This window comes from Symsagittifera roscoffensis, chromosome 2 (genome assembly GCF_963678635.1).
Source record: "Symsagittifera roscoffensis chromosome 2, txSymRosc1.1, whole genome shotgun sequence".
Classification (NCBI taxonomy): Eukaryota; Metazoa; Xenacoelomorpha; order Acoela; family Convolutidae; genus Symsagittifera; species Symsagittifera roscoffensis.
The window spans coordinates 8282054-8300300 of NC_087063.1; the positions used below are offsets into that span (position 1 = coordinate 8282054).

An 18247-nucleotide genomic window follows, 5' to 3' on the forward strand; every position below is an offset into this window, starting at 1 on the left:
CAGATGGTTCCAGATTGGTACGGACGACCGTACCATGGGGCAGCAATCTGGTTGGGCGTTTCGAAACTGCTATCAGCTCGAGCTCGTCCGCGGCATTATCTACCACAGTGCCCCCTTCATCTGAGGTGTATCTGTCCCTGTCTGGATCCTGATGTGTTTCTCGGTCCAGTCCACGCTGCTTCCAGTCTACCAATAAGGAGTGGATTGCGATCTCTGACATATCGGAATTGGAAGTTGTTTCAGACGTGTTGTCCCAGGACTGAGGTCCCGAGTCAACACTTGAGTCGACTGATTCTCCAACATCATATTCCAAGTTGTTTGAGATGTTTCTCGACTCCCCGGACAAAACTCTGTCCATCGGTCGCTTTGAACCCGACTCCCCGGACAAAATTCTGCCCCTAGGTGGTCTAGTCAACCTCTCCCCGGACAAGTCGTCCTGCACGGGCTCAACGGTGTCTGACTCCTCAGACGAGTCGTCCTTGACTGGCTCTAAGGTATCAGACTCGCCGGACATTGTCTCGTGCACGGACGAACAATCTGGGCTCGGCTCGTATTCCTCTTTTGCATCCGTGAAGTGCACTCTCCTCGTGAAGCTAGATTTCGACCTGATTCTGACTTCCTCAGTAGTTTGGTTCTGATTCAGTGTTCCATATTCAGTGAACGAAGTTCTTAACAAGACCTCCTTCGGCATCGAGCTCACCAGCTGGTTGACAATCGACCTGCAATCCCGTTCAACGCCTCGGCTGCGAATGGACACTGGCCTCTTCTCTGTTCTCTCGGTGACAGTCAACTGCTGCATGGTCTCCAGCCATTCACGATCATGCCTATCCACTTCCCTGTCCAACAAGTCACGGAGTTTTCCCATGACGTCCGGCGCCATGTTCACCGTCCTGTTCAATAGAGCCATGCTGTTTATACCCAGCCTGGTTAGTTCTTGCTGTACCAAGTTGGATCGGACTAGCAGATCCAACGGAACGGGCTCGCCTCTGGCTAAAAGCTTTATCTCCGCGGCCGTCTCCACTGGAAGGTCAGGGTGTCCAGGTATAGGATGTCCTGACTTGTCTAACCACCTAGTAAGTGGCAGCTTGTCGTAGGTTTCTTTCTCCAGAAAGGAAAACCCGTCTTTGATCTCTGATTGGTTAGCCTGTCTCTCCTCGAGGCGCTCATAAAATTCTGTCTTTTTACTGAGGCTATCTGCGTTCTGGTGCTTGTCACGTGTACGGTGCTCTATGATCATGTGGTATCCATCCAGGCGCACGATCCAACGACCAATGTAGCTTTGGTCCATCGAATAGGTTTTCAGCTAGGCGAGGGCTCGATTATCCACACGTAACTTGAAGGGAGCACTCCCCAAGTAGGCCCTGTATTTTTCTACGAAAGTGATCACCGCAAACATCTCCGCTTTTGGTGCGCCGTACTTCATTTCAGTATCACTCAGGACTTTACTCCCGTAGGCTATCGGACGAAGAACCGTTCTCCCGTTCCACTCCTGCTCCTGGTGAAGTATGCCCGATATCGCAACCACTGATGCATCCGTGTCCAGCACGAACATCCCCTTCTCTGTTGGCATGCCGAGGACCGGTGCCTCGCAAAGTTCACGCTTGATGTTCTCAAATGAAACTTGTGCCTCATCAGTCCAGGTGAACTTTTTGCCTTTGTTTCTCATCAACCTCTGCATGGGGTATATTTTGTCAGCATACCCCTTGATGAACTCTCGATAATAATTTGCGAATCCCAGAAAACTCATCAGCTGTGTATCTGTTTTAGGTGCCTTCCAGGTCAGCACCGCTTCAACCGCTTCGGGATCTGGTCTCACTCCATGTTTGTCAACCAGGCGGCCCAGATACTTTATGGAATCCCTGAGGATTTCACACTTAGAGGGTTTGCATTTCAGACCCGCCTGCTTCATGCAAGAAAACACCTCCTCCAACCTCTCTATGTGGTCTTCTAAGGTTGGTGTTGCAATCACGACATCATCGACATAACACATGATGAGATTCCCGTATTTCTTAGTGACGCTCGTGAGTGCCTGGGCCATCAGTCGCTGGAATGTGGCCGTCGCATTGCACAATCCGAATGGCATCCTCTTCCACTGGAACAATCCCAGCTCACACGCGAAGCCTGTTTTCTCTCGATCTTGCTTTCTAAGTGGCACTTGCCAGAATGCAGAGCCCAGATCCAACGTCGTGAAGAACTTCGCATCTCCCAGCTTGGACAAGCTCTCATCGATGCGGGGAATCGGGTATGCGTCCTTTATAGTCACTGCGTTCAGATAACGGAAATCACAACAAAACCTGAGTTGTCCCCCTTTCTTTTTCGCCATGACCACGCCACAAGCCCATGGGGACTTCGACGGCTCGATCATGTCGTACTCCATTAACATCTCGATTTCCTTCCTACACGCTTCTGACTTGTTTGGGGTCATTCTTCTCGCCCCTTCCCTATGAGGTACCGAGCCCTCTTCTATCTCAATCTCGTGCTCTACAAAATTGCAACAACCTATGTCAGCCTTGTGTTTCGAAAAAACGTCTGCGTTCCGATTTAGCACCGCTCTGAGCGAATTTAGTTCCTTGTCTGATATTTTACCCTTTAGATGTTCTATCTCAGGTAGGACAGGTTTATTCGCTGCTAACTCTGCCTCCGTCGGTCTCTCAGGGAAGTTGGAACAACTAGACAGCCCATCATCTGTTTCCGACTTCATTGAAAACAATTTCCTAGAAGATTTCAATTCATTCACTCTTTTCATTATACATTCTTGGTTCGCATGCAATGGACATTTAGTTACATCAAACTTTTTCAAGTTCTCCACACTCTGAAAGTCTGTGTTCAGAGGCAAAGCGTAGTCAAGTTTCTTTCCCCTCCGTATTGTCACTGTTGTTGCTTCTGTGTTCAATAACACACTCACACACAGTCCGCTCTGAGTGAGTGAGAAGCTTCTTCCTAAAATAGCCGAGCTTTTACTGTTTGGATTTGGTACCAGACACACCTGTCTGTCATTGCTGAGTTCATTCAAGTTCCTCATCCTAAACGTCGCTACTACGGCTTGGTTTGGTTTTAATCTAACTTTTCGATCCAGAAAAATCGGCACCTTGGCCTGATTAATTAAGATCTTATTAAGGGGTCTTTTTTCATACTTTCTCTCAGGATCCTTGATCCTAATCAATCCGTCATTGAGATCGATCGTGACGTCAAAGTTGCGAACGAAATCCCTTCCTAAGATGAACTGGTCGGATTCGTCCAAACTCTCTACTACTAGGAAGCTCATCCAAAGATGTCTTCCTCCGAGCTGCAGTGAAATGATCGGGGTTCGTCCGGTGACATAGATTGCTCCCTGATTGGCAGCTGCCAACCTGATGTTTGTCGGTATGAGATCCGACCTTTCGAAACCCATGTCAGTCCAAGTTTTGACTGGCATGACACTAACCACTGCTCCCGTGTCTAGCAGTCCCTTTACTGAAAGTTGTCTGCCTTGCACGTCCAGAACGTGTGCGGCCAGATCGGCCTCACAACCAAAATGCACCGCATCTTGTTCGAGCATCGCGTTGTGTCCGATTCGTCTAACCTTCAGCTCCTCTTGACCAATGTATATCCGGCCAATCTGATCGTTCGCATCAGTTATTTGAGCTTTCGTGTAGATATTGATGCCATCCACATTCATCAGGATCGGGTAAGGGCCATGGACATCGATATAATGTCCGTCCACTTTCATCAGTCTCGGACCTCCCGTTGTGAGCAGCGCTCGCACTGCCCTGGAGTCCAGTTTGGGATCCTTCTCCTTCAGGTAGTCGGCATAGATGTCCAGGTGGACTAGTGTAATCTCGGATGGTTCACTCAAGTTCTTGACCACCTGGTGCCCTGCGACTGAGATGATGGACATTATTTTGGTCCCCGCTTTCGTCATGCCGAAAGTCTTACCAGATATAACGTTCAGTTTTAGTCACTGTTTCTTGGGTTCCTCTTTGTCTTCTGCTTTTGTCGTTTTACCCAGGACATTAAAACTTTCCCGAAGATCTGTGCTCTCCAGCTCCGACCTTACCCATTGCTCCACTTCTTTCGTGGCTAGGTATTGTTTGACATTCTGCAGCGCTGTCCTTGCCGTCAGGCCGTAATCCACCTTGAGTGGGCTAGACGACTCTGCTTCGAGGTTCGAGGCTACCACCTCGTCAGGCCATGTCCTAACCTTTTTGGTCGTGAAGGTGCTCGGTGTCGTCTCCTTTCTCCGAGATTCAGCCTCGTTCATCAGACGTGCTCGACTGGCCTTGACACCCGAAAGCGCCTTCTCGTGGCGGGGATGTTTCGCGTCCGCTACTGCGTCCCAAAATTGAGTACTATCCGACTTGAAGTGTCCCTCCAAATTACAGAAGAAACACCTCGGACCATATTTCATGATGAGCCCTCTAACGTACTCTTCATGATCCTCGTCGGTCGCGTCGGCGTCCTCGAGAAAAAAACCTATGGCCTTCATGTTCTGTTTGTATGCAGAACACGCAGAAACGTGATGGTCCATCGAACCACAATTCGCACACGACCTCCTCTTATCCATGTCATCGCGAGGTTTGTACCAACTGGAATTCGCACCAGTGTTTGTCCCGCTATAGTTGCCATAATTGCTGTAACGGTTTTGCGCCCTCGGTTTTATGAGTAAATACTCGCGTGACTTCATACGCAAGTCGTCAGGCGTGGGTACCTGGTCAAGCGACAGGGTGAAGTGAGTGGCCAACATCGTCTTCAACTCCTCACTCCTTACTCCATCCATAAACTTTGAAGCAATCGCCAAGTTTCGCTCGGATATTCTCTCATCCGGGTTGCTTCTCCTCCTGAGCAATTCAAGGTCGTCCAAGTATTTATCTATTGATTCTTCATCTCTTTGACGCCTCTTCTCGAACTTCACCATAGCCTGGTGCCCTTGTACTCCAGAGCCGAAACGATTCAGCAGGATGTCGAATATCTTGCGAGCGCTGTCTCTCTCATTGGCTCTTTTCGCCATTACACAACTTAATGCAGTACCCTCCAGGTTGCTCGTCAGCGCGCTGCACTCTTGTTTCTTGGAGAGATTCTCTTCCTCAAAGTGTAACTTCATCACCTCTATCCAAGTATCAATGCAGCCGTCTGACTCGTCTTTATATGACTTCGGCTTTTTCAGTGTCCTCCTTGACGTCTCTCCTCTCTCTGTTGACTTCGAGAGCTTGGTGATGAATGTTTCAAGAGATCTGTTCAGAGGTTCAAACATCGAGGCATACATCGTTGTGTCCTGTGAGACTGTAGTCAGGTCTGGTACTGAACTGACTTGTGGCACGGTTGGCAACCTTGTCTCCGGGGTGGCATCTGCCTCCGGCGGGACTGGATTCGTCCAGCCAGGCCTCTGCGGGGCTGCCCTTGGCCGCTCCTTGTTTCTAGGTTCGTAGTTCGTTCTCGAGCCTTGCTGGGCTCTGGCATTGCCGCCCGTACCATCTCCAACATTCGCATGGCGTGAACGCTCCCTTGGGTTGGAATGCTCCTGCCAACTACTCCCATTCAGGATTGCGTCAAGCTTCCGCATCATTAAGTCAGACTTTGCATCTAACCTCTTCTCCAGGCTGGTCATCGTGTGGGCGTAGGTACTATCATGATCGTTCAACAATCGTTCGATCTCTCTGGTCATCCTAGCCTCTCTTTCGTATGACTCCTTGTTTGCCTGTGCCAGGCTCTCCGCCAGGCATTGATCGGTGTTGCGAATCAACTGGGCGTGATCAACCCTCGCCTGCGACTTCACGTGCGTTAGTTCATCTCTCAGATTCTCTTGACCCTTGTGAGCTCTCTCATCCACTTGATCTATTCTTTTAGTCATGTCCCGTCTCAGTTCATCCAGACCATTCATTACGCCAGCGAACATGTCACTTATGTCGCCAGTGGCCCCAAATGACGGGGTTAGTCCCAGAGTAGATGAGGTCAACTGCGGCTGCAGCCTGGTGCTTGACGACGCACCGCCTTTTTGCTTGCTCATGGACGTCATTAATCTGTCGAAGGTTGATGACGCTCCCATCGTTATCCCATCTGACATGGGCCTGGTCGGCGAGGCTGATAACGCCTTCCCGTTCTTATCGTTCCTTGGGCACGGTGTGAAATTCACATCCGGATGGGATGTTTCCGGGTAGTCATAACTGGAAAATAAACCTACAGTTGGTAGTGACGCCATGCGCTCGTCATACAATGACTTCCAACTCTTCTTGGCCTTCGAACCCGGTTGTTCTTCACTCGGGCTTATACTCGACATCATTGCGTTGTTGCTCTGCTTGGCCAGAGATGAGTGGGTACTAGCCGAATGTGAGTATTCTCCCCTCCACCTGCGACTCTTGGTCTCCGATTTGGACATTCCCTTGAATAAAACTTCCTCTCGCGGCTCGACCTCGGAACGCTCCGAGGTCTCCTCCGTCCTCTCGACTTCCTCCCGCTCGAGGTCCTCACTCGGCTCAAAGTCGGGTCGAATGAGCGTCTGTTCTTCCTCGTCAAAGGGGTCCACAAGCGTTTCGCTCGCGGTTCCGGTTTCGGCGCTCCGCCTTTGATCGCCATCGAGGTTTTTCTCGCTCCTCAATCTCATTTCGCTCACTGAAAGATCAGGTTGACCTTTAGTCGATTCGTTTTCGGCAAACACGTCGGAGGCGCTGCTAAACGAGGACTGGCTACGCCTAGTTTTAAATTTTCGCGTGCTGCCCTTACTCAGCCTGGGGATCTTAGTAGTCGATCCTAACGAGTCCCGGCGCTGCATGCTTTGTTACAAAAACAATTTTCGTATGATTTAATGGCGACGCACACGTGCCGCAAACAAATTCAAGTTAAATTACTTAACGCTGCCTCCTCGATCTCGTAAGAATTAAGAGTGTCTCTTAGATTTCTCAATGACAATATTAGTGACTCCGTTAGAGTTACACACACACAGGGCCTGCTCAGTATTGATATAATGCTAGCTCGACCTTGTCGTATATTATAACAGTATCACAAAATTTTCACAAGATCCAATCAACACACCAAACACAATAGATAACCAGATAAGAATATCCTACAGGTGACAGCGACCTTTTGTCAGTATCAATTTATTGCTACACAATTTGTCAAGTCACTGCTTTGTTAAAATTAAACAATCTTTGATAAAAAGCAGTGATGATTCAGAAACAGATCAATAAAACTTAGTCTTAAAGAAAAAGACTTCCCCCAATCGGAACGATCCGAAAGAACAAAGCCCAGGACACAGTCTTCTCAAGTGGGTGTGTATTTGCCTAATACACCCACCGAGGTCTTCTTTTAGGTGCCCTGCGATTGCCCGAGCTGTCCTATTAAGTAGCTCAAGGCAACCTCTGATCGAAAATTTCTAAAGTCTATGAAAAAGCTCCCCCACACCCGGAACGCTCCACGTGCACGAGAGCAGGGAACAACTTTTCTTCTCAAGTGAGTGTGTATTTGCCTAATACACTCACCGAGGTCTTCTTTTATTTGTTCCCGGATTGCCCGAACTTTCTTATTAATTAGCTCAAGGCAACCGCACAACCAAAATCACAATCAAAAAAAAATTTTGTTCGGGTACTTCTGATACACCCGATCTAGAATCCAAAGTTGATCACGAATTTCCGGGTCAAAATGGGCTCTTATGATCCTAATAAGCGCCTAATATCCTAATATGATTTTAATTAAATGGATATTTTCCTTTTCCCAAATTGCCACAGAAGGTTTCCTCAAGCTCCTAACAAGGAGGGTTGCTAAGATGTTTAAGTCCATCCGGAGGGTTGTTAAGACACTTAGCCTACCTCGGAGGGTTACTTCGGAGGGTACCTTAATCCCCCAAGTTACCTCGGAGGGTCCCCTTAAATTTACTAAGGAGGGTCAATAAGATGCTTAATATGCTCCGGAGGGTTACTTCGGAGGGTACCTCCAAAATTTTCAAATTTCTGAAACTCACTCAGAAGGGCCTTCAATTAGCTTCAGGAAGCGTCAAAACAAGCTAAATTCTAATTCTCTACGGGGGGCTGTTTTAACTTCTTTGGGTGATCTCGTGGAAATTTTCCACTAAGGAGGGTTGCTAAGGGGTTTAGCTGACTCCGGAGGGTTACTTCGGAGGGTTCCTCAAAAATCACGAAAAAGATTATGTTACCGCGATAAAGTCTCTAAAAGCGGTCCACCTGAGTTAAAACTAGGTTGGCTGACACGGTCAACCTTCCCAGTTGGATAAAAAGGTGTTTTGATAAAATTTTCTGCCGCTCCGAGGGTTACCTGTAATTTGGACCCTCCGAACCAACAAATTCTAAAAAATTTTTCTTTTTCCGAGATTATCAACCCAAAAACGGTTGCGGTCCGGAAAAGTGGTTCAAAATGTCGACTTATGGTACCAAAATTATCCCGATCGGTTGGCTAGTCTTTGAGAAATTGCCAAAAACGTGTTTGTCCAAACGGCCTTTTTTTACCACCTATATAGGTTCTGAGAAACTTTTTCCGCAATTCCTATCGAAAGTGCCTAAAAATAATTGAAACGAGCGTAGTAGCCCTCTACGGCACTGGAATAGTGCAAAAAACTGGATCAAAATTGGTTTGGAGACAAAAATTTGGCCAATAACTATCAAATTTGGACCCTCCGGTTCGTTCCTTTTCCAATCCTTAAGTCGTTAGCTCTATCCAAGGAGCCAATCGGAGGGTTACTCAAAAATTTCTCTAGTAACCGAGCACGTTATGCTAGCACGCTACTAACGCAAAAAATTTTATTGCTCTAACTCTAAAAACTCAAAAATCGATCCCCAAAATAGATTGACAAAATTCAGAAAATTATCGAAATTTTGACCGAAAAATTTTGGTTTTTTCCAACTTCTACTGAGTCTTTTCTCACGCGGTTTCTTTAGTTAGGGGGATCGAACTACGTAGCTACTCCCTATATAAAAGCTTTTTGTTGTTCAGAAAAGCTCGGATCTCCAAAAATTTGGGGGTCTACAGTTTGATCGAAAATCGATGATTTTCGACAAAATTGGGTGTTTTTTGGGTTTAATTGAGGAGATAAGTAATATGTAATAAGGATAATAACCTATTAGTAGTCGTTAATAAATAGTACTATACCCTCCTTTGCGCCAAAATACCCGAATTAAGACCCTTAACTCGGAAATTTGTAATCGATGGAGGGTACAATCGGACCGAGTCAATCGTAACCCCCCACCACTTAAGTTTTAATGAAATAGTACCCGAACGATACTAAAATTGCTTCAACGATACCCAACAGTCGTTGCGGATGTTGTCCCTGATGTCCCTGTTGAGTGTGGAACACGTCGATCAGCTTGCCACTCTACCCTCCGGTCACCGGCAAAATCACCATTAACGTGCTTAAGCATCCAACCCTTCACCAAAACACACAATCTTTCTATCAGAAACGATATAAATCAATCTGAAACAACAACAAATAGGAAGGTCAGATCACATCTCGTCCGGAAATAACATATAAACTGTCACTATGTTTTTTACTGTTTTTGGTCTTTTTTGGGTTTTTTACTGTTTTTTGTACTTTTGTTTTCAAATAAAATTATTTTTTGGCTTTTTCTTGGTTATACACCTTTTTTGTTTGGTTTTACGCTTTTTCTTTAATTGTTTTTGGTCCTGGGACCTCAGGACAAGCGGGCTCTAGATTTCCCACCTAACCCTCCGGCCCCCGGAATTTTCGGTGTTAACTAAGTTAAAAAGCTAAATAGTACTGGACGGAGGGTACGCACCTTCCCCCCAGTACAATAACGGTCATTAAGGCCTCTACCTCGGGCTTACGCCCGGAACGGAGGGTTCGTCGCTGAAACGCTTGCTGATCATGATGGTCTTATGCCTTTGACAGGCCCACCCAGGAGCGCCATAAAAACGTCTATGTAACATTCGCCCAAATACTACACAGTGACGGAGCGTAGAAAAAGTACCTATTAACGACTGGCAGGCGTCAGTTACCTTAATTCTACTCGTTTTTCACCGTCTCGACCTTGCCAGTTGATTTTCTGGTCTGTCTAGGGCTAAGTAAAAAGTTACCATTTTTAGGCCATCAGTCAAACAACTTTTGATCAGCTTTCGTTTACATGCAAACACAACCACATAGCTGAGTCTCGGATCCTCAGACTACGTGATTGTCATTAAAAACACGGCTCGAACAACCTATTTTAATATGTTTTTATGTGACAGTTCTATATTAAATCCATTGGAGATGGATTGACCCTTTACTCTTTCTAGCTGCTCATATTCTGAAATATCAAACAATAACGGTGTTAATTAAGAGATCTATGACATTCCAGCAGCTATAAAGTTAGTTTATACAGTCCCTTCACATAGAACAGTCTCTGGGGGACCAAGCCTCCGCTCCCGTGATATTCCAGCGATAACGCTCTTATCTCCTCCAATTTGTGTCCCGGGAGGGTTCCGTGGTGTATTTCTTCCCCCACTGAAGCCTCCTTCTCCACCAATGTCTGCTGACAAGTGTCTTATCGTGCGTTGTTGTCACGATAAGAGGCTTCGTATTTTCCGTGTCTGTTACGACTGTTTTTCACAATATCTGTCGTTGTTCTGATTTTCGTATTTCTGAGAAATATTCTTCTTCCAATCGAAATTTTAAAAATAAAAATTCTAGAATATTCCGACCCTCCTTTGCAATGCTTTTTCGTCAATAAGGCCTTTAGTCGTTCTTTTTTACGTCGCCGGAAGGTTGTGCTGTGCCAGTCTGGCAGAATGGCACATTCGCCAACTTCTATTAAGTCTTTTTCCGCGCGGTTTCTTTAGTTAGAGGGATTGAACTACGTAGTAGCTCACTGTACAGAAGCTTTTTGCTGTTCGGAAAAGCTCGAATATATGAATTTTTGTGGTCAGACAGTTTGGCCGAAAATCAGTAATTTTCGAAAAAAAATTGGTGTTTCTCGGGTCTTAATAGGCGATAAGTAATATACCCTCATTTGCACCAAAATACCCGAATTAAGACCCTTAGCTCGGAAATTCGCAATTTTATTCAATTTATCTTATTACTTTAAATTGTCATTTTTTTACAGGTATTAAATCCTATCCAATCAAATACTTTTTTCTGCATAGGTATCATTCTTTTGCGCATTTATGAAACTTACGTCTTTCTATCTCTGGTTGGCTCACGGCGTGTCTAATTTATGGCATAACTAAATTTTGCTACGTAACCTGAAAAGCCGTATACTTTGCCTTAAAACCTTTTCTGTTGCTAGTACTTCGTAAATCGTTGTATCAACGAGAATCAACATGCATCTGGCAATAGCTGCGGGAAGCGTTTTGCCTCAGCCTTGTGTCTGGCTCTTCCCTTAAACAAATATTGCATCTGGCTCTTCCCTTAAATAAATATTGCATCTGAAATAAATATTTTTAGTTTAACGCAATCATATTCCAGTTCGGATTTCATACTAGATTAAAACAAGAAGAATTGTATTTTGAAATTCAAATTTCAAAATCTTTAAAGTTTGCAATACGCCTAAGTGTCAAAAATCTGTCTTCAGTGGACTATGACTGCCGCGAAGAGTACATCTAGTAGTAGCTCTCAACAGAGTAGTGCATCTTCTAGTGGAACGTCAAACAAACCAAATGCGAAACAAGACGAAATTGTTAAAGGTTTTCACAAATTGAGACAAGAGCAACATGTTCTGAGCGAAAAGACATCGGACTTAAAATCAAGAATATCAGAGCACAAGAGCGTTATTGCAGCATTAGAAAAAGTTAGTACTTTATTTTTATTGCTCTTTTCCTTTTCAACCTACTGCTCCCATGATTACTCTAGAGATAGTAAGTATTGTAACCGGGTATTCGACTATGTACCGTGAATAACTGTTCACTTAATAGATTAAAAACTGTTCACTTAATAGATTAAAAACGTCAGTCATTTTGGCAGGTGAAGCTTGAGATTTAAGTGTGTGACTTTCTTGACTTTTCCAATTGTCCTTTCATAAAAAGGCGTGTTTTGTTTTTCTCTATCTAATTTCTTACCCTTTTGGATGTTTCTTATGTTTTTTTCCGTAAATAATTTTGTTCGCAGGATGACTGAAATTTGGTCAGCTCCATCTGTATCTCCATTTCTATTCAATTTGCACTTAAAACAGCTGTAATTCAACAGCTGGCTTAGAACTACTGAAGTAATTAGCAAGCGTTATCAAATCGGACTAAAGACTTTTTTCGGATTATCAACATGTTTAATAGAATCAATTGGTATCTCGTTTCAAAATGAATTCAAATTTCTAAGCCTTTCCGGTACACTTAGTCTGGAGGTAAAGAATACGCCCGGGACACCGAAGGTCCTGGGTTCGAATCTGACAGAACCTTTTTTTTTTTCAAACGGGAAATAGTCCGTTTCAAAAAAGTTGTCTGCTCATGTTTTGTCGGCTTAGTTGCCATATTGTTGAATTATTTCACTATAGTTTTTTTCCACATTATAATTGCTTTTGGTATTCTGATTTATCTCTGCTGTTTGTAATTTTACTAGCCTTGACTTCGTAAATCTTTTTTTTTTCGTTTGAAAACTTTATTCTGCCCAAATGGTTTCGGCCTATTTTTTATCGGCTCAATGATTTAATTTTTGTCATTTCAAGTGGAACATATTTTTATAGTCACCTCTGGAACGCACAAACTGCTAAAAACTTTTAATAGATTTATACTTCAAGTTTTCGATGACAATTTTTTCCGGCTTTTTTCTTTTTTTTCCCTTGTTTTTTCGGCTTGATAAGTTTCGGCTTGTTGACCTCATATTGGGTCTTCCGAAAAGCGAAAAAAGTTTTGTGTGTGCGTGTCAGTGTTTTGAGGGTGAATAACTTCTTGGAGGGTGTGGGGACATATTAACTTTGCAAAAGTCTGAAGTCTTGTATCGCTGGGTACCTTATCTGCTGATGCTTATTTAACACTCCAATGTCTTGTTATGTTTTTGTTTCAAAACTAGCTTTATTCATTTTCTTCTAGAATTTTTTTTGAAAGTTAGGTTTTAGATTTGTTCTGCTTAAAAGTTTTGCCCGAAATCTAGGAGTGTGCTTTTTCTGGCTGAATTTTTGAGAAAAAGAATTTTCATGTTTTTTTTTCATTTCCTGTATTGGATTTTTTTGTTGTGATACTGCTCTTTTACTGTCGCGTATAATTTTCATGTTTGAGTTTTTTTGTTCAAATCGGAATGTAGACTTTTTCGGGTTAACAACTAGTTTAACAAAATCAGGCGAGTCACTTATGGTTGGGTGCTAGCTTCGTGTGTACTAAGTTACTATTAACTACTGGGTGTGTGCTAGCTACTACAGGGTAGTTTCAGCGGGACTTGAATTTTTAAAAGTTCTTCACAAAATCTTTTTTTTTCGGGTCAACTGGTGTCTGCTCAAAGATTGTCGGCCTTGTTTCGGCTTTGTAAAATTGTTCAGCTTCAATTTTAAATTTGAAATTTCATATTTGGCATGTGTGCCTAGAATTTCTGTTCCATAAAAACAGTTGTTTTGAAAATGTTTGGGATCGGATTTTTTTATTTTATTTTTTGAGACGCTTTGGAAAAGTTCTTCACTTTTCGCAAAAAATTAAGTTTCTTCCTTTTACCGAGTTTCAAAAAGTTTGTATCCATAGGAAGACCGCCTAAACATTTGTGTTCCGGCATACTCTCCTGGTGTCATTTTGCCTTACCAATTTACTTTGTCTGCAGCCTTAGAAAAAGTTTGTAGGGAGAATGTTGGACTTTTTTCGTTTTCTCAAAAACTAACCTACCAAAGCTGAGGTTTTGTTTCATTGAATAGATCGATTTATGAAAGCTCCATTCTATAAGTGGCTACGCGCAAACTTTTTTTAAAATTTGAATTATGGACCTCGGAATAGTAAAGTTTTGGATCTTTTTGACCGTTTTTGAATGTTTTTAACTTTTAATGAAACTTAAGTTGTGGTAAGCTTCCCTGCATAAGCTACTAATCAATTTATTCGTCGTCCGCGAAAAAGACGAGAAAATTATTGTCCTCGGAAAAGTCAATTTTTTTGATTTTTTGAGCGTTTTTTTAAAAACTAAATTCTAGAGTTTTACCAAAAAATACCCACTCATATTTGAGATTTTTGTTTCAATACAAAGAACGGGTTGTGGGAAGATCCTCTGCATACGCGACTGTGCCCAATATTTTGTTTTGTCACCAAAAATTATGGCCCTCGGAAAAATCAAAGTTTTGATTTTTTGACCGTTTTCAAAGCTTTTCTCGAGAGCTACCCTACCAAATTTGGGTTTTTGTGTTCAATTAAAGTTACAGGTTGAGCGAATCTCTTCTGCATCAGCGGCCATCCGTAAATTTTTCTAAACAAAAAGTTGTTGTCCTCGGAAAAGTCAATTTTAAGATTTTTTTGAGCATGCATAGGAGCGGTTTTTTTTTATTTTGTGACTGTTACTGAAAAATAACTCTCCCATATCTGAGATGGTCTCGATTCAAAGAAGGGGTTTTGAGAAGCTCCTATGCATACTCGACTGTGCCCGTTTTTTGAAATTTTGGCTTTTCTCGAATTACCTGCCAAATCTGATTTTTTGGTCTAATCGAAATTTAAGTTTGAGCGAATCTCTTCTGCTTAAGTGGCATTGCGCAAACTTTTTTAAACAAAAAACTATGATACTTGGAAATGTAGGCTACCCGATTTGCTGACTACCCTATTTGCTGACCGTTTTTTCTCGATAACTATCCTGCCAAATCTGATATCATAGGTTTAATCGACACAACAGGTTGTTGGAAGCTTACGTTAAGAAGTTGCTACGCTCAGTTCCCTTTGCAAAAAAAGTTATTGTCCTCAAACTAGTAAAAGTTTTGAAACTTTAACCTTTTTCTGGAAGTTTTGTGACTTTACTCGAAAAATATCGTTCCAATTCTCAGTTAAGTGATCAATCGAGAAACCCGATTTGGGGATTTCTCTCTTCTTAAATGACTACGACCTGCTTTTAGCAGTAAAGAGTTAACGATTTCGGAAAGTCGAAGCTTTTGAATTTTGATCGTTTTTTAGGAACTTTTGAATTTTCTTAGAAACTACCCCTTTCAAATCTGAGATGAAAAGTTCAATCGAAAGATGCGGTTGCGCGAATTTTTTCTGCAGAAGCGGCATCTTTATATTTTTGTGTAAAAGAAGTGTTATGTCTTTGGAAAAATCTCAATTTTTCACTCTTATTTAGTTTAGTAGAGAAAAAACTAAGGTTTTAGGCGAATTCCATTTTTGAAATTATGTGCTCTGTAACGCTTCAATTTAACAAAGCAAAAAATATATCAAACACGTACATCCAGCTTTATGTGGGCTCTAGGTGTTCTTCATCGAGTTATACGAAAAATTTTGTTCACCTAGTTTTTTCATTTTTTTTTCCATTTTTTGATTATTTTTTATAGCAAATGGTGCGAAGCTCAGCTACACCTTTTTTTTTTAGTTTTTCAGGCTTTTTCTTTGGTTCTTATATTATACTATAGCGGATAGGCCTTTTTTTAGTAGCGGATAGGCCTTTTTTATCCCCGATTGTTTTTGTGGGATATGCAGGTTGTTTGGTTCAAAGATTTTATGAACCGTTTATGATTTTTCGTATCTCATTTTTTACCGAAGTGTTTTCTTTTCGTTTCCATCTATTGCTTATCAGACAGAAATAGTTAGAGTTGAGCCAAAATTCTTCTTTTTGGATCAGAAAACTAACTTCTCTAACAATATTAAGATTTTTTTTATTTTTCTGCCTACGATTTCAACAAATTTCATTCAAATTTTCCGTTTTTGTTTGAGACACTTTGTTTTTGATTTTGGCGCTTTTTGGGTGTATAGCAAGTGGTGCGAAGATTACCATCGCCGCAGTGTAAAAGTCATGTAATCGGTTTGGTTTTACAGCTCTCCAGCTTTATATTAGTTGTATTTTAGAAATTTTACCTGTTTTAAAATGTTTTGGGTTTTCTCGATGCGTAGAGTTTGATTCAAACTGAATTTATTTTCGGTATCAATTTCAAGCACAAATACCAATTCGTATGATTTTCGTTCATTTTTAGCTGTTGCGATAATGCTGAGTGATAACGCTTTGTGCTGATTTTTGTTTTGTGGATACAAACAAATCAAGTTTTGCAAGTATTACGTGAATTTATTTCAAGTATCTTGTGCGTAAATTGACCGACCGATGAAGTGTGAAAGATTTACCGTACGTAGGGCTACAATAAATCAGTAGACACCCTCATTAAAAAATATATATCGATTAAATATTGTTTTTTCAGTTTCTTTATCGGGAAGCCCAGATTTTTGCAACCAACCATTACAGGGTTTGGCAACGATATGTACATTTTTTTAATCTATGAATTAGAAATTTATTACCGAAGAGAAAATACAGTTTCTTCTAAATTGTGGGGGTTCACCTTCATATATCTAAGCTGCCGTTTCATATACGCCCACGCGCTCTCTATTGGATTTAAGTCGACTTAATGACCCAGTGGTCCGAAAACCACTGATAGACAATCTCAGACCGGTGAATAGACCAATGATTGTCTTGGTTTATGTAACCAACCAAATTTTCCATTACTGCCACTAACAAATCAATATATGAGACATTTTGTACATGTTGTAGGCGGCTTGAGAACTAAAATCGATTCGAACTTCGTGCAGTTGTGTTTTCGGGAGCATATATTGTCCCACTCTCTCGCCAGACATAAACCCAGCCATCACTAGACTGTCCAAAACGGCATTCATCGCTGAAAACAGTCTTCTCCCATTGCTCCACCGAGCGTTGTTATCGAGCCCTGGCCCATATTAAGCGTAAAACTTGATGTTGGTAATTAAGAAAAATTTTCTTTGCTGCTGCTCTTCCTGTAAATCCCATTCTGTGCAGATCGTTCCTCTAAGTGTTTTTGTGAATAGTTTTTTTTTGCTTTAAACTTAAATAACACTTTTTCTCCTTGGATATAATGTTGTCATCTTTCATTCATCTGATTTGTCTGCATCTTCGTTTAATGTTATCGGACACCCTGAACGCTCTGCGTCCTCAAAACCACCATTTTGATGTAATTTTATACTTTGTTGCAGCTGTCGAATGAAAAGATTGTCCTAATTTTTCTGAGATTTTCCGTCAGGGCCAGCCAAGTTCACATAAAACCACAACTCGGCATCTTCTTTGTATTTTTGCATTTCAAACCATAACGCGAAAAATCAAAATTGCATGCACAGCATGGCGTAAAAAGAAGACCTCAAATTTAATTTCAAGTTTAGACGTGAGTGAAATCTTTCTCACAGTGTCGTCTTTTTTATTGTTGACCAATGTCTAATTCAGTTTATTATCACCTGAAATGAATCTAAGCAAAAGTCATATGAGACTATCTATTCGCCAGTTGACTGTTTTTGATGTTATTGCAGCTCAGACTCCTTCTTCGTATGTGTAGTAGCATTTGCTTTTTTTATAAATCATATTTCATATCATTTTGTAAACTGTTAAAGGGCAGTCTTTCTTTAGGTTATTGTTTTACTATAAGGCTATCCGCTTCAACGCTTTCATGAACTATTACTACTCTTGCCGAAAAAACGTTTAAATTATTTAAACTTTAGTTAATTTGTTGCTTAGGTGTCCAAGGACCGAAAATGCTACAGAATGGTGGATCAAGCGTTAGTGGAACGAAAGGTAGAAGATGTTTTGCCGGAACTAGTTCTAATGAGGTCAAATTTAGAAAACTCTGTCAGTGTCCTTCAACAGAAATTGGAGGAAAAAGGAACTGAGTTAGTGAACTACAAGGCCAAGTTCGATATCAGGATTCAGGGAGAAGAAAGCTGAAGTTCTATTGCCGTCTGTGTGATATCACTTGAAGTCCATGGTTTCTTCTGCCTGTTTGTGTTTGAATTGCTAAATGAGGTTTATGATTCGAATTGTACATTAGGACAAAAACTGGGCTGTCTATTTTTCGCTGCTAATAATGTCTATAGTATGTCAATAGAAAGTTTTCCAGTTTCAAAATCCAGAAGAAATGCCTACTGAATAAAGCGATAATGAATAGTCATCAGAATTTAAAAAAATTTCCGAAATATTGCTGAAATCTTATAAAGAAAATTTTTATAAACCAGGTTTCGATCAACCAGGTTTCGATCAATTTTTATAAACCAGGTTTCGATCAATTTGAGCTTAAAATTTGTTCTAGCTCAAATTGACTTTTTCGCGGTTTGACTTTCATTTCTTTTTAAGTTCAGTTCATTTCCTTTGTTAAAAGAAAGGCAAACTCCACTATCGACCAGCAAAAGTCTAAAGGTCACGAAAACTGTGATCGACTTAGTTTTGAACGTGGAA

General features: G+C 41.8%; 1 protein-coding gene across 1 annotated transcript in view; it reads left to right on the forward strand.

The window, feature by feature from the left end:
* The window catches only part of LOC134840114 (prefoldin subunit 2-like), a 463905-nt gene extending 445878 nt beyond the window's left edge, over positions 1-18027 (forward strand). Inside the window, exons 2-3 of the mRNA XM_063855806.1 lie at positions 11485-11702; positions 17534-18027. Of these exons, the coding sequence (XP_063711876.1) occupies positions 11493-11702; positions 17534-17740 (417 nt within the window). The 5' untranslated portion in view covers positions 11485-11492 and the 3' untranslated portion in view covers positions 17741-18027. The remainder of the gene's footprint in view (positions 1-11484; positions 11703-17533) is intronic.
* The last annotated feature ends 220 nt before the right edge of the window (positions 18028-18247 follow it).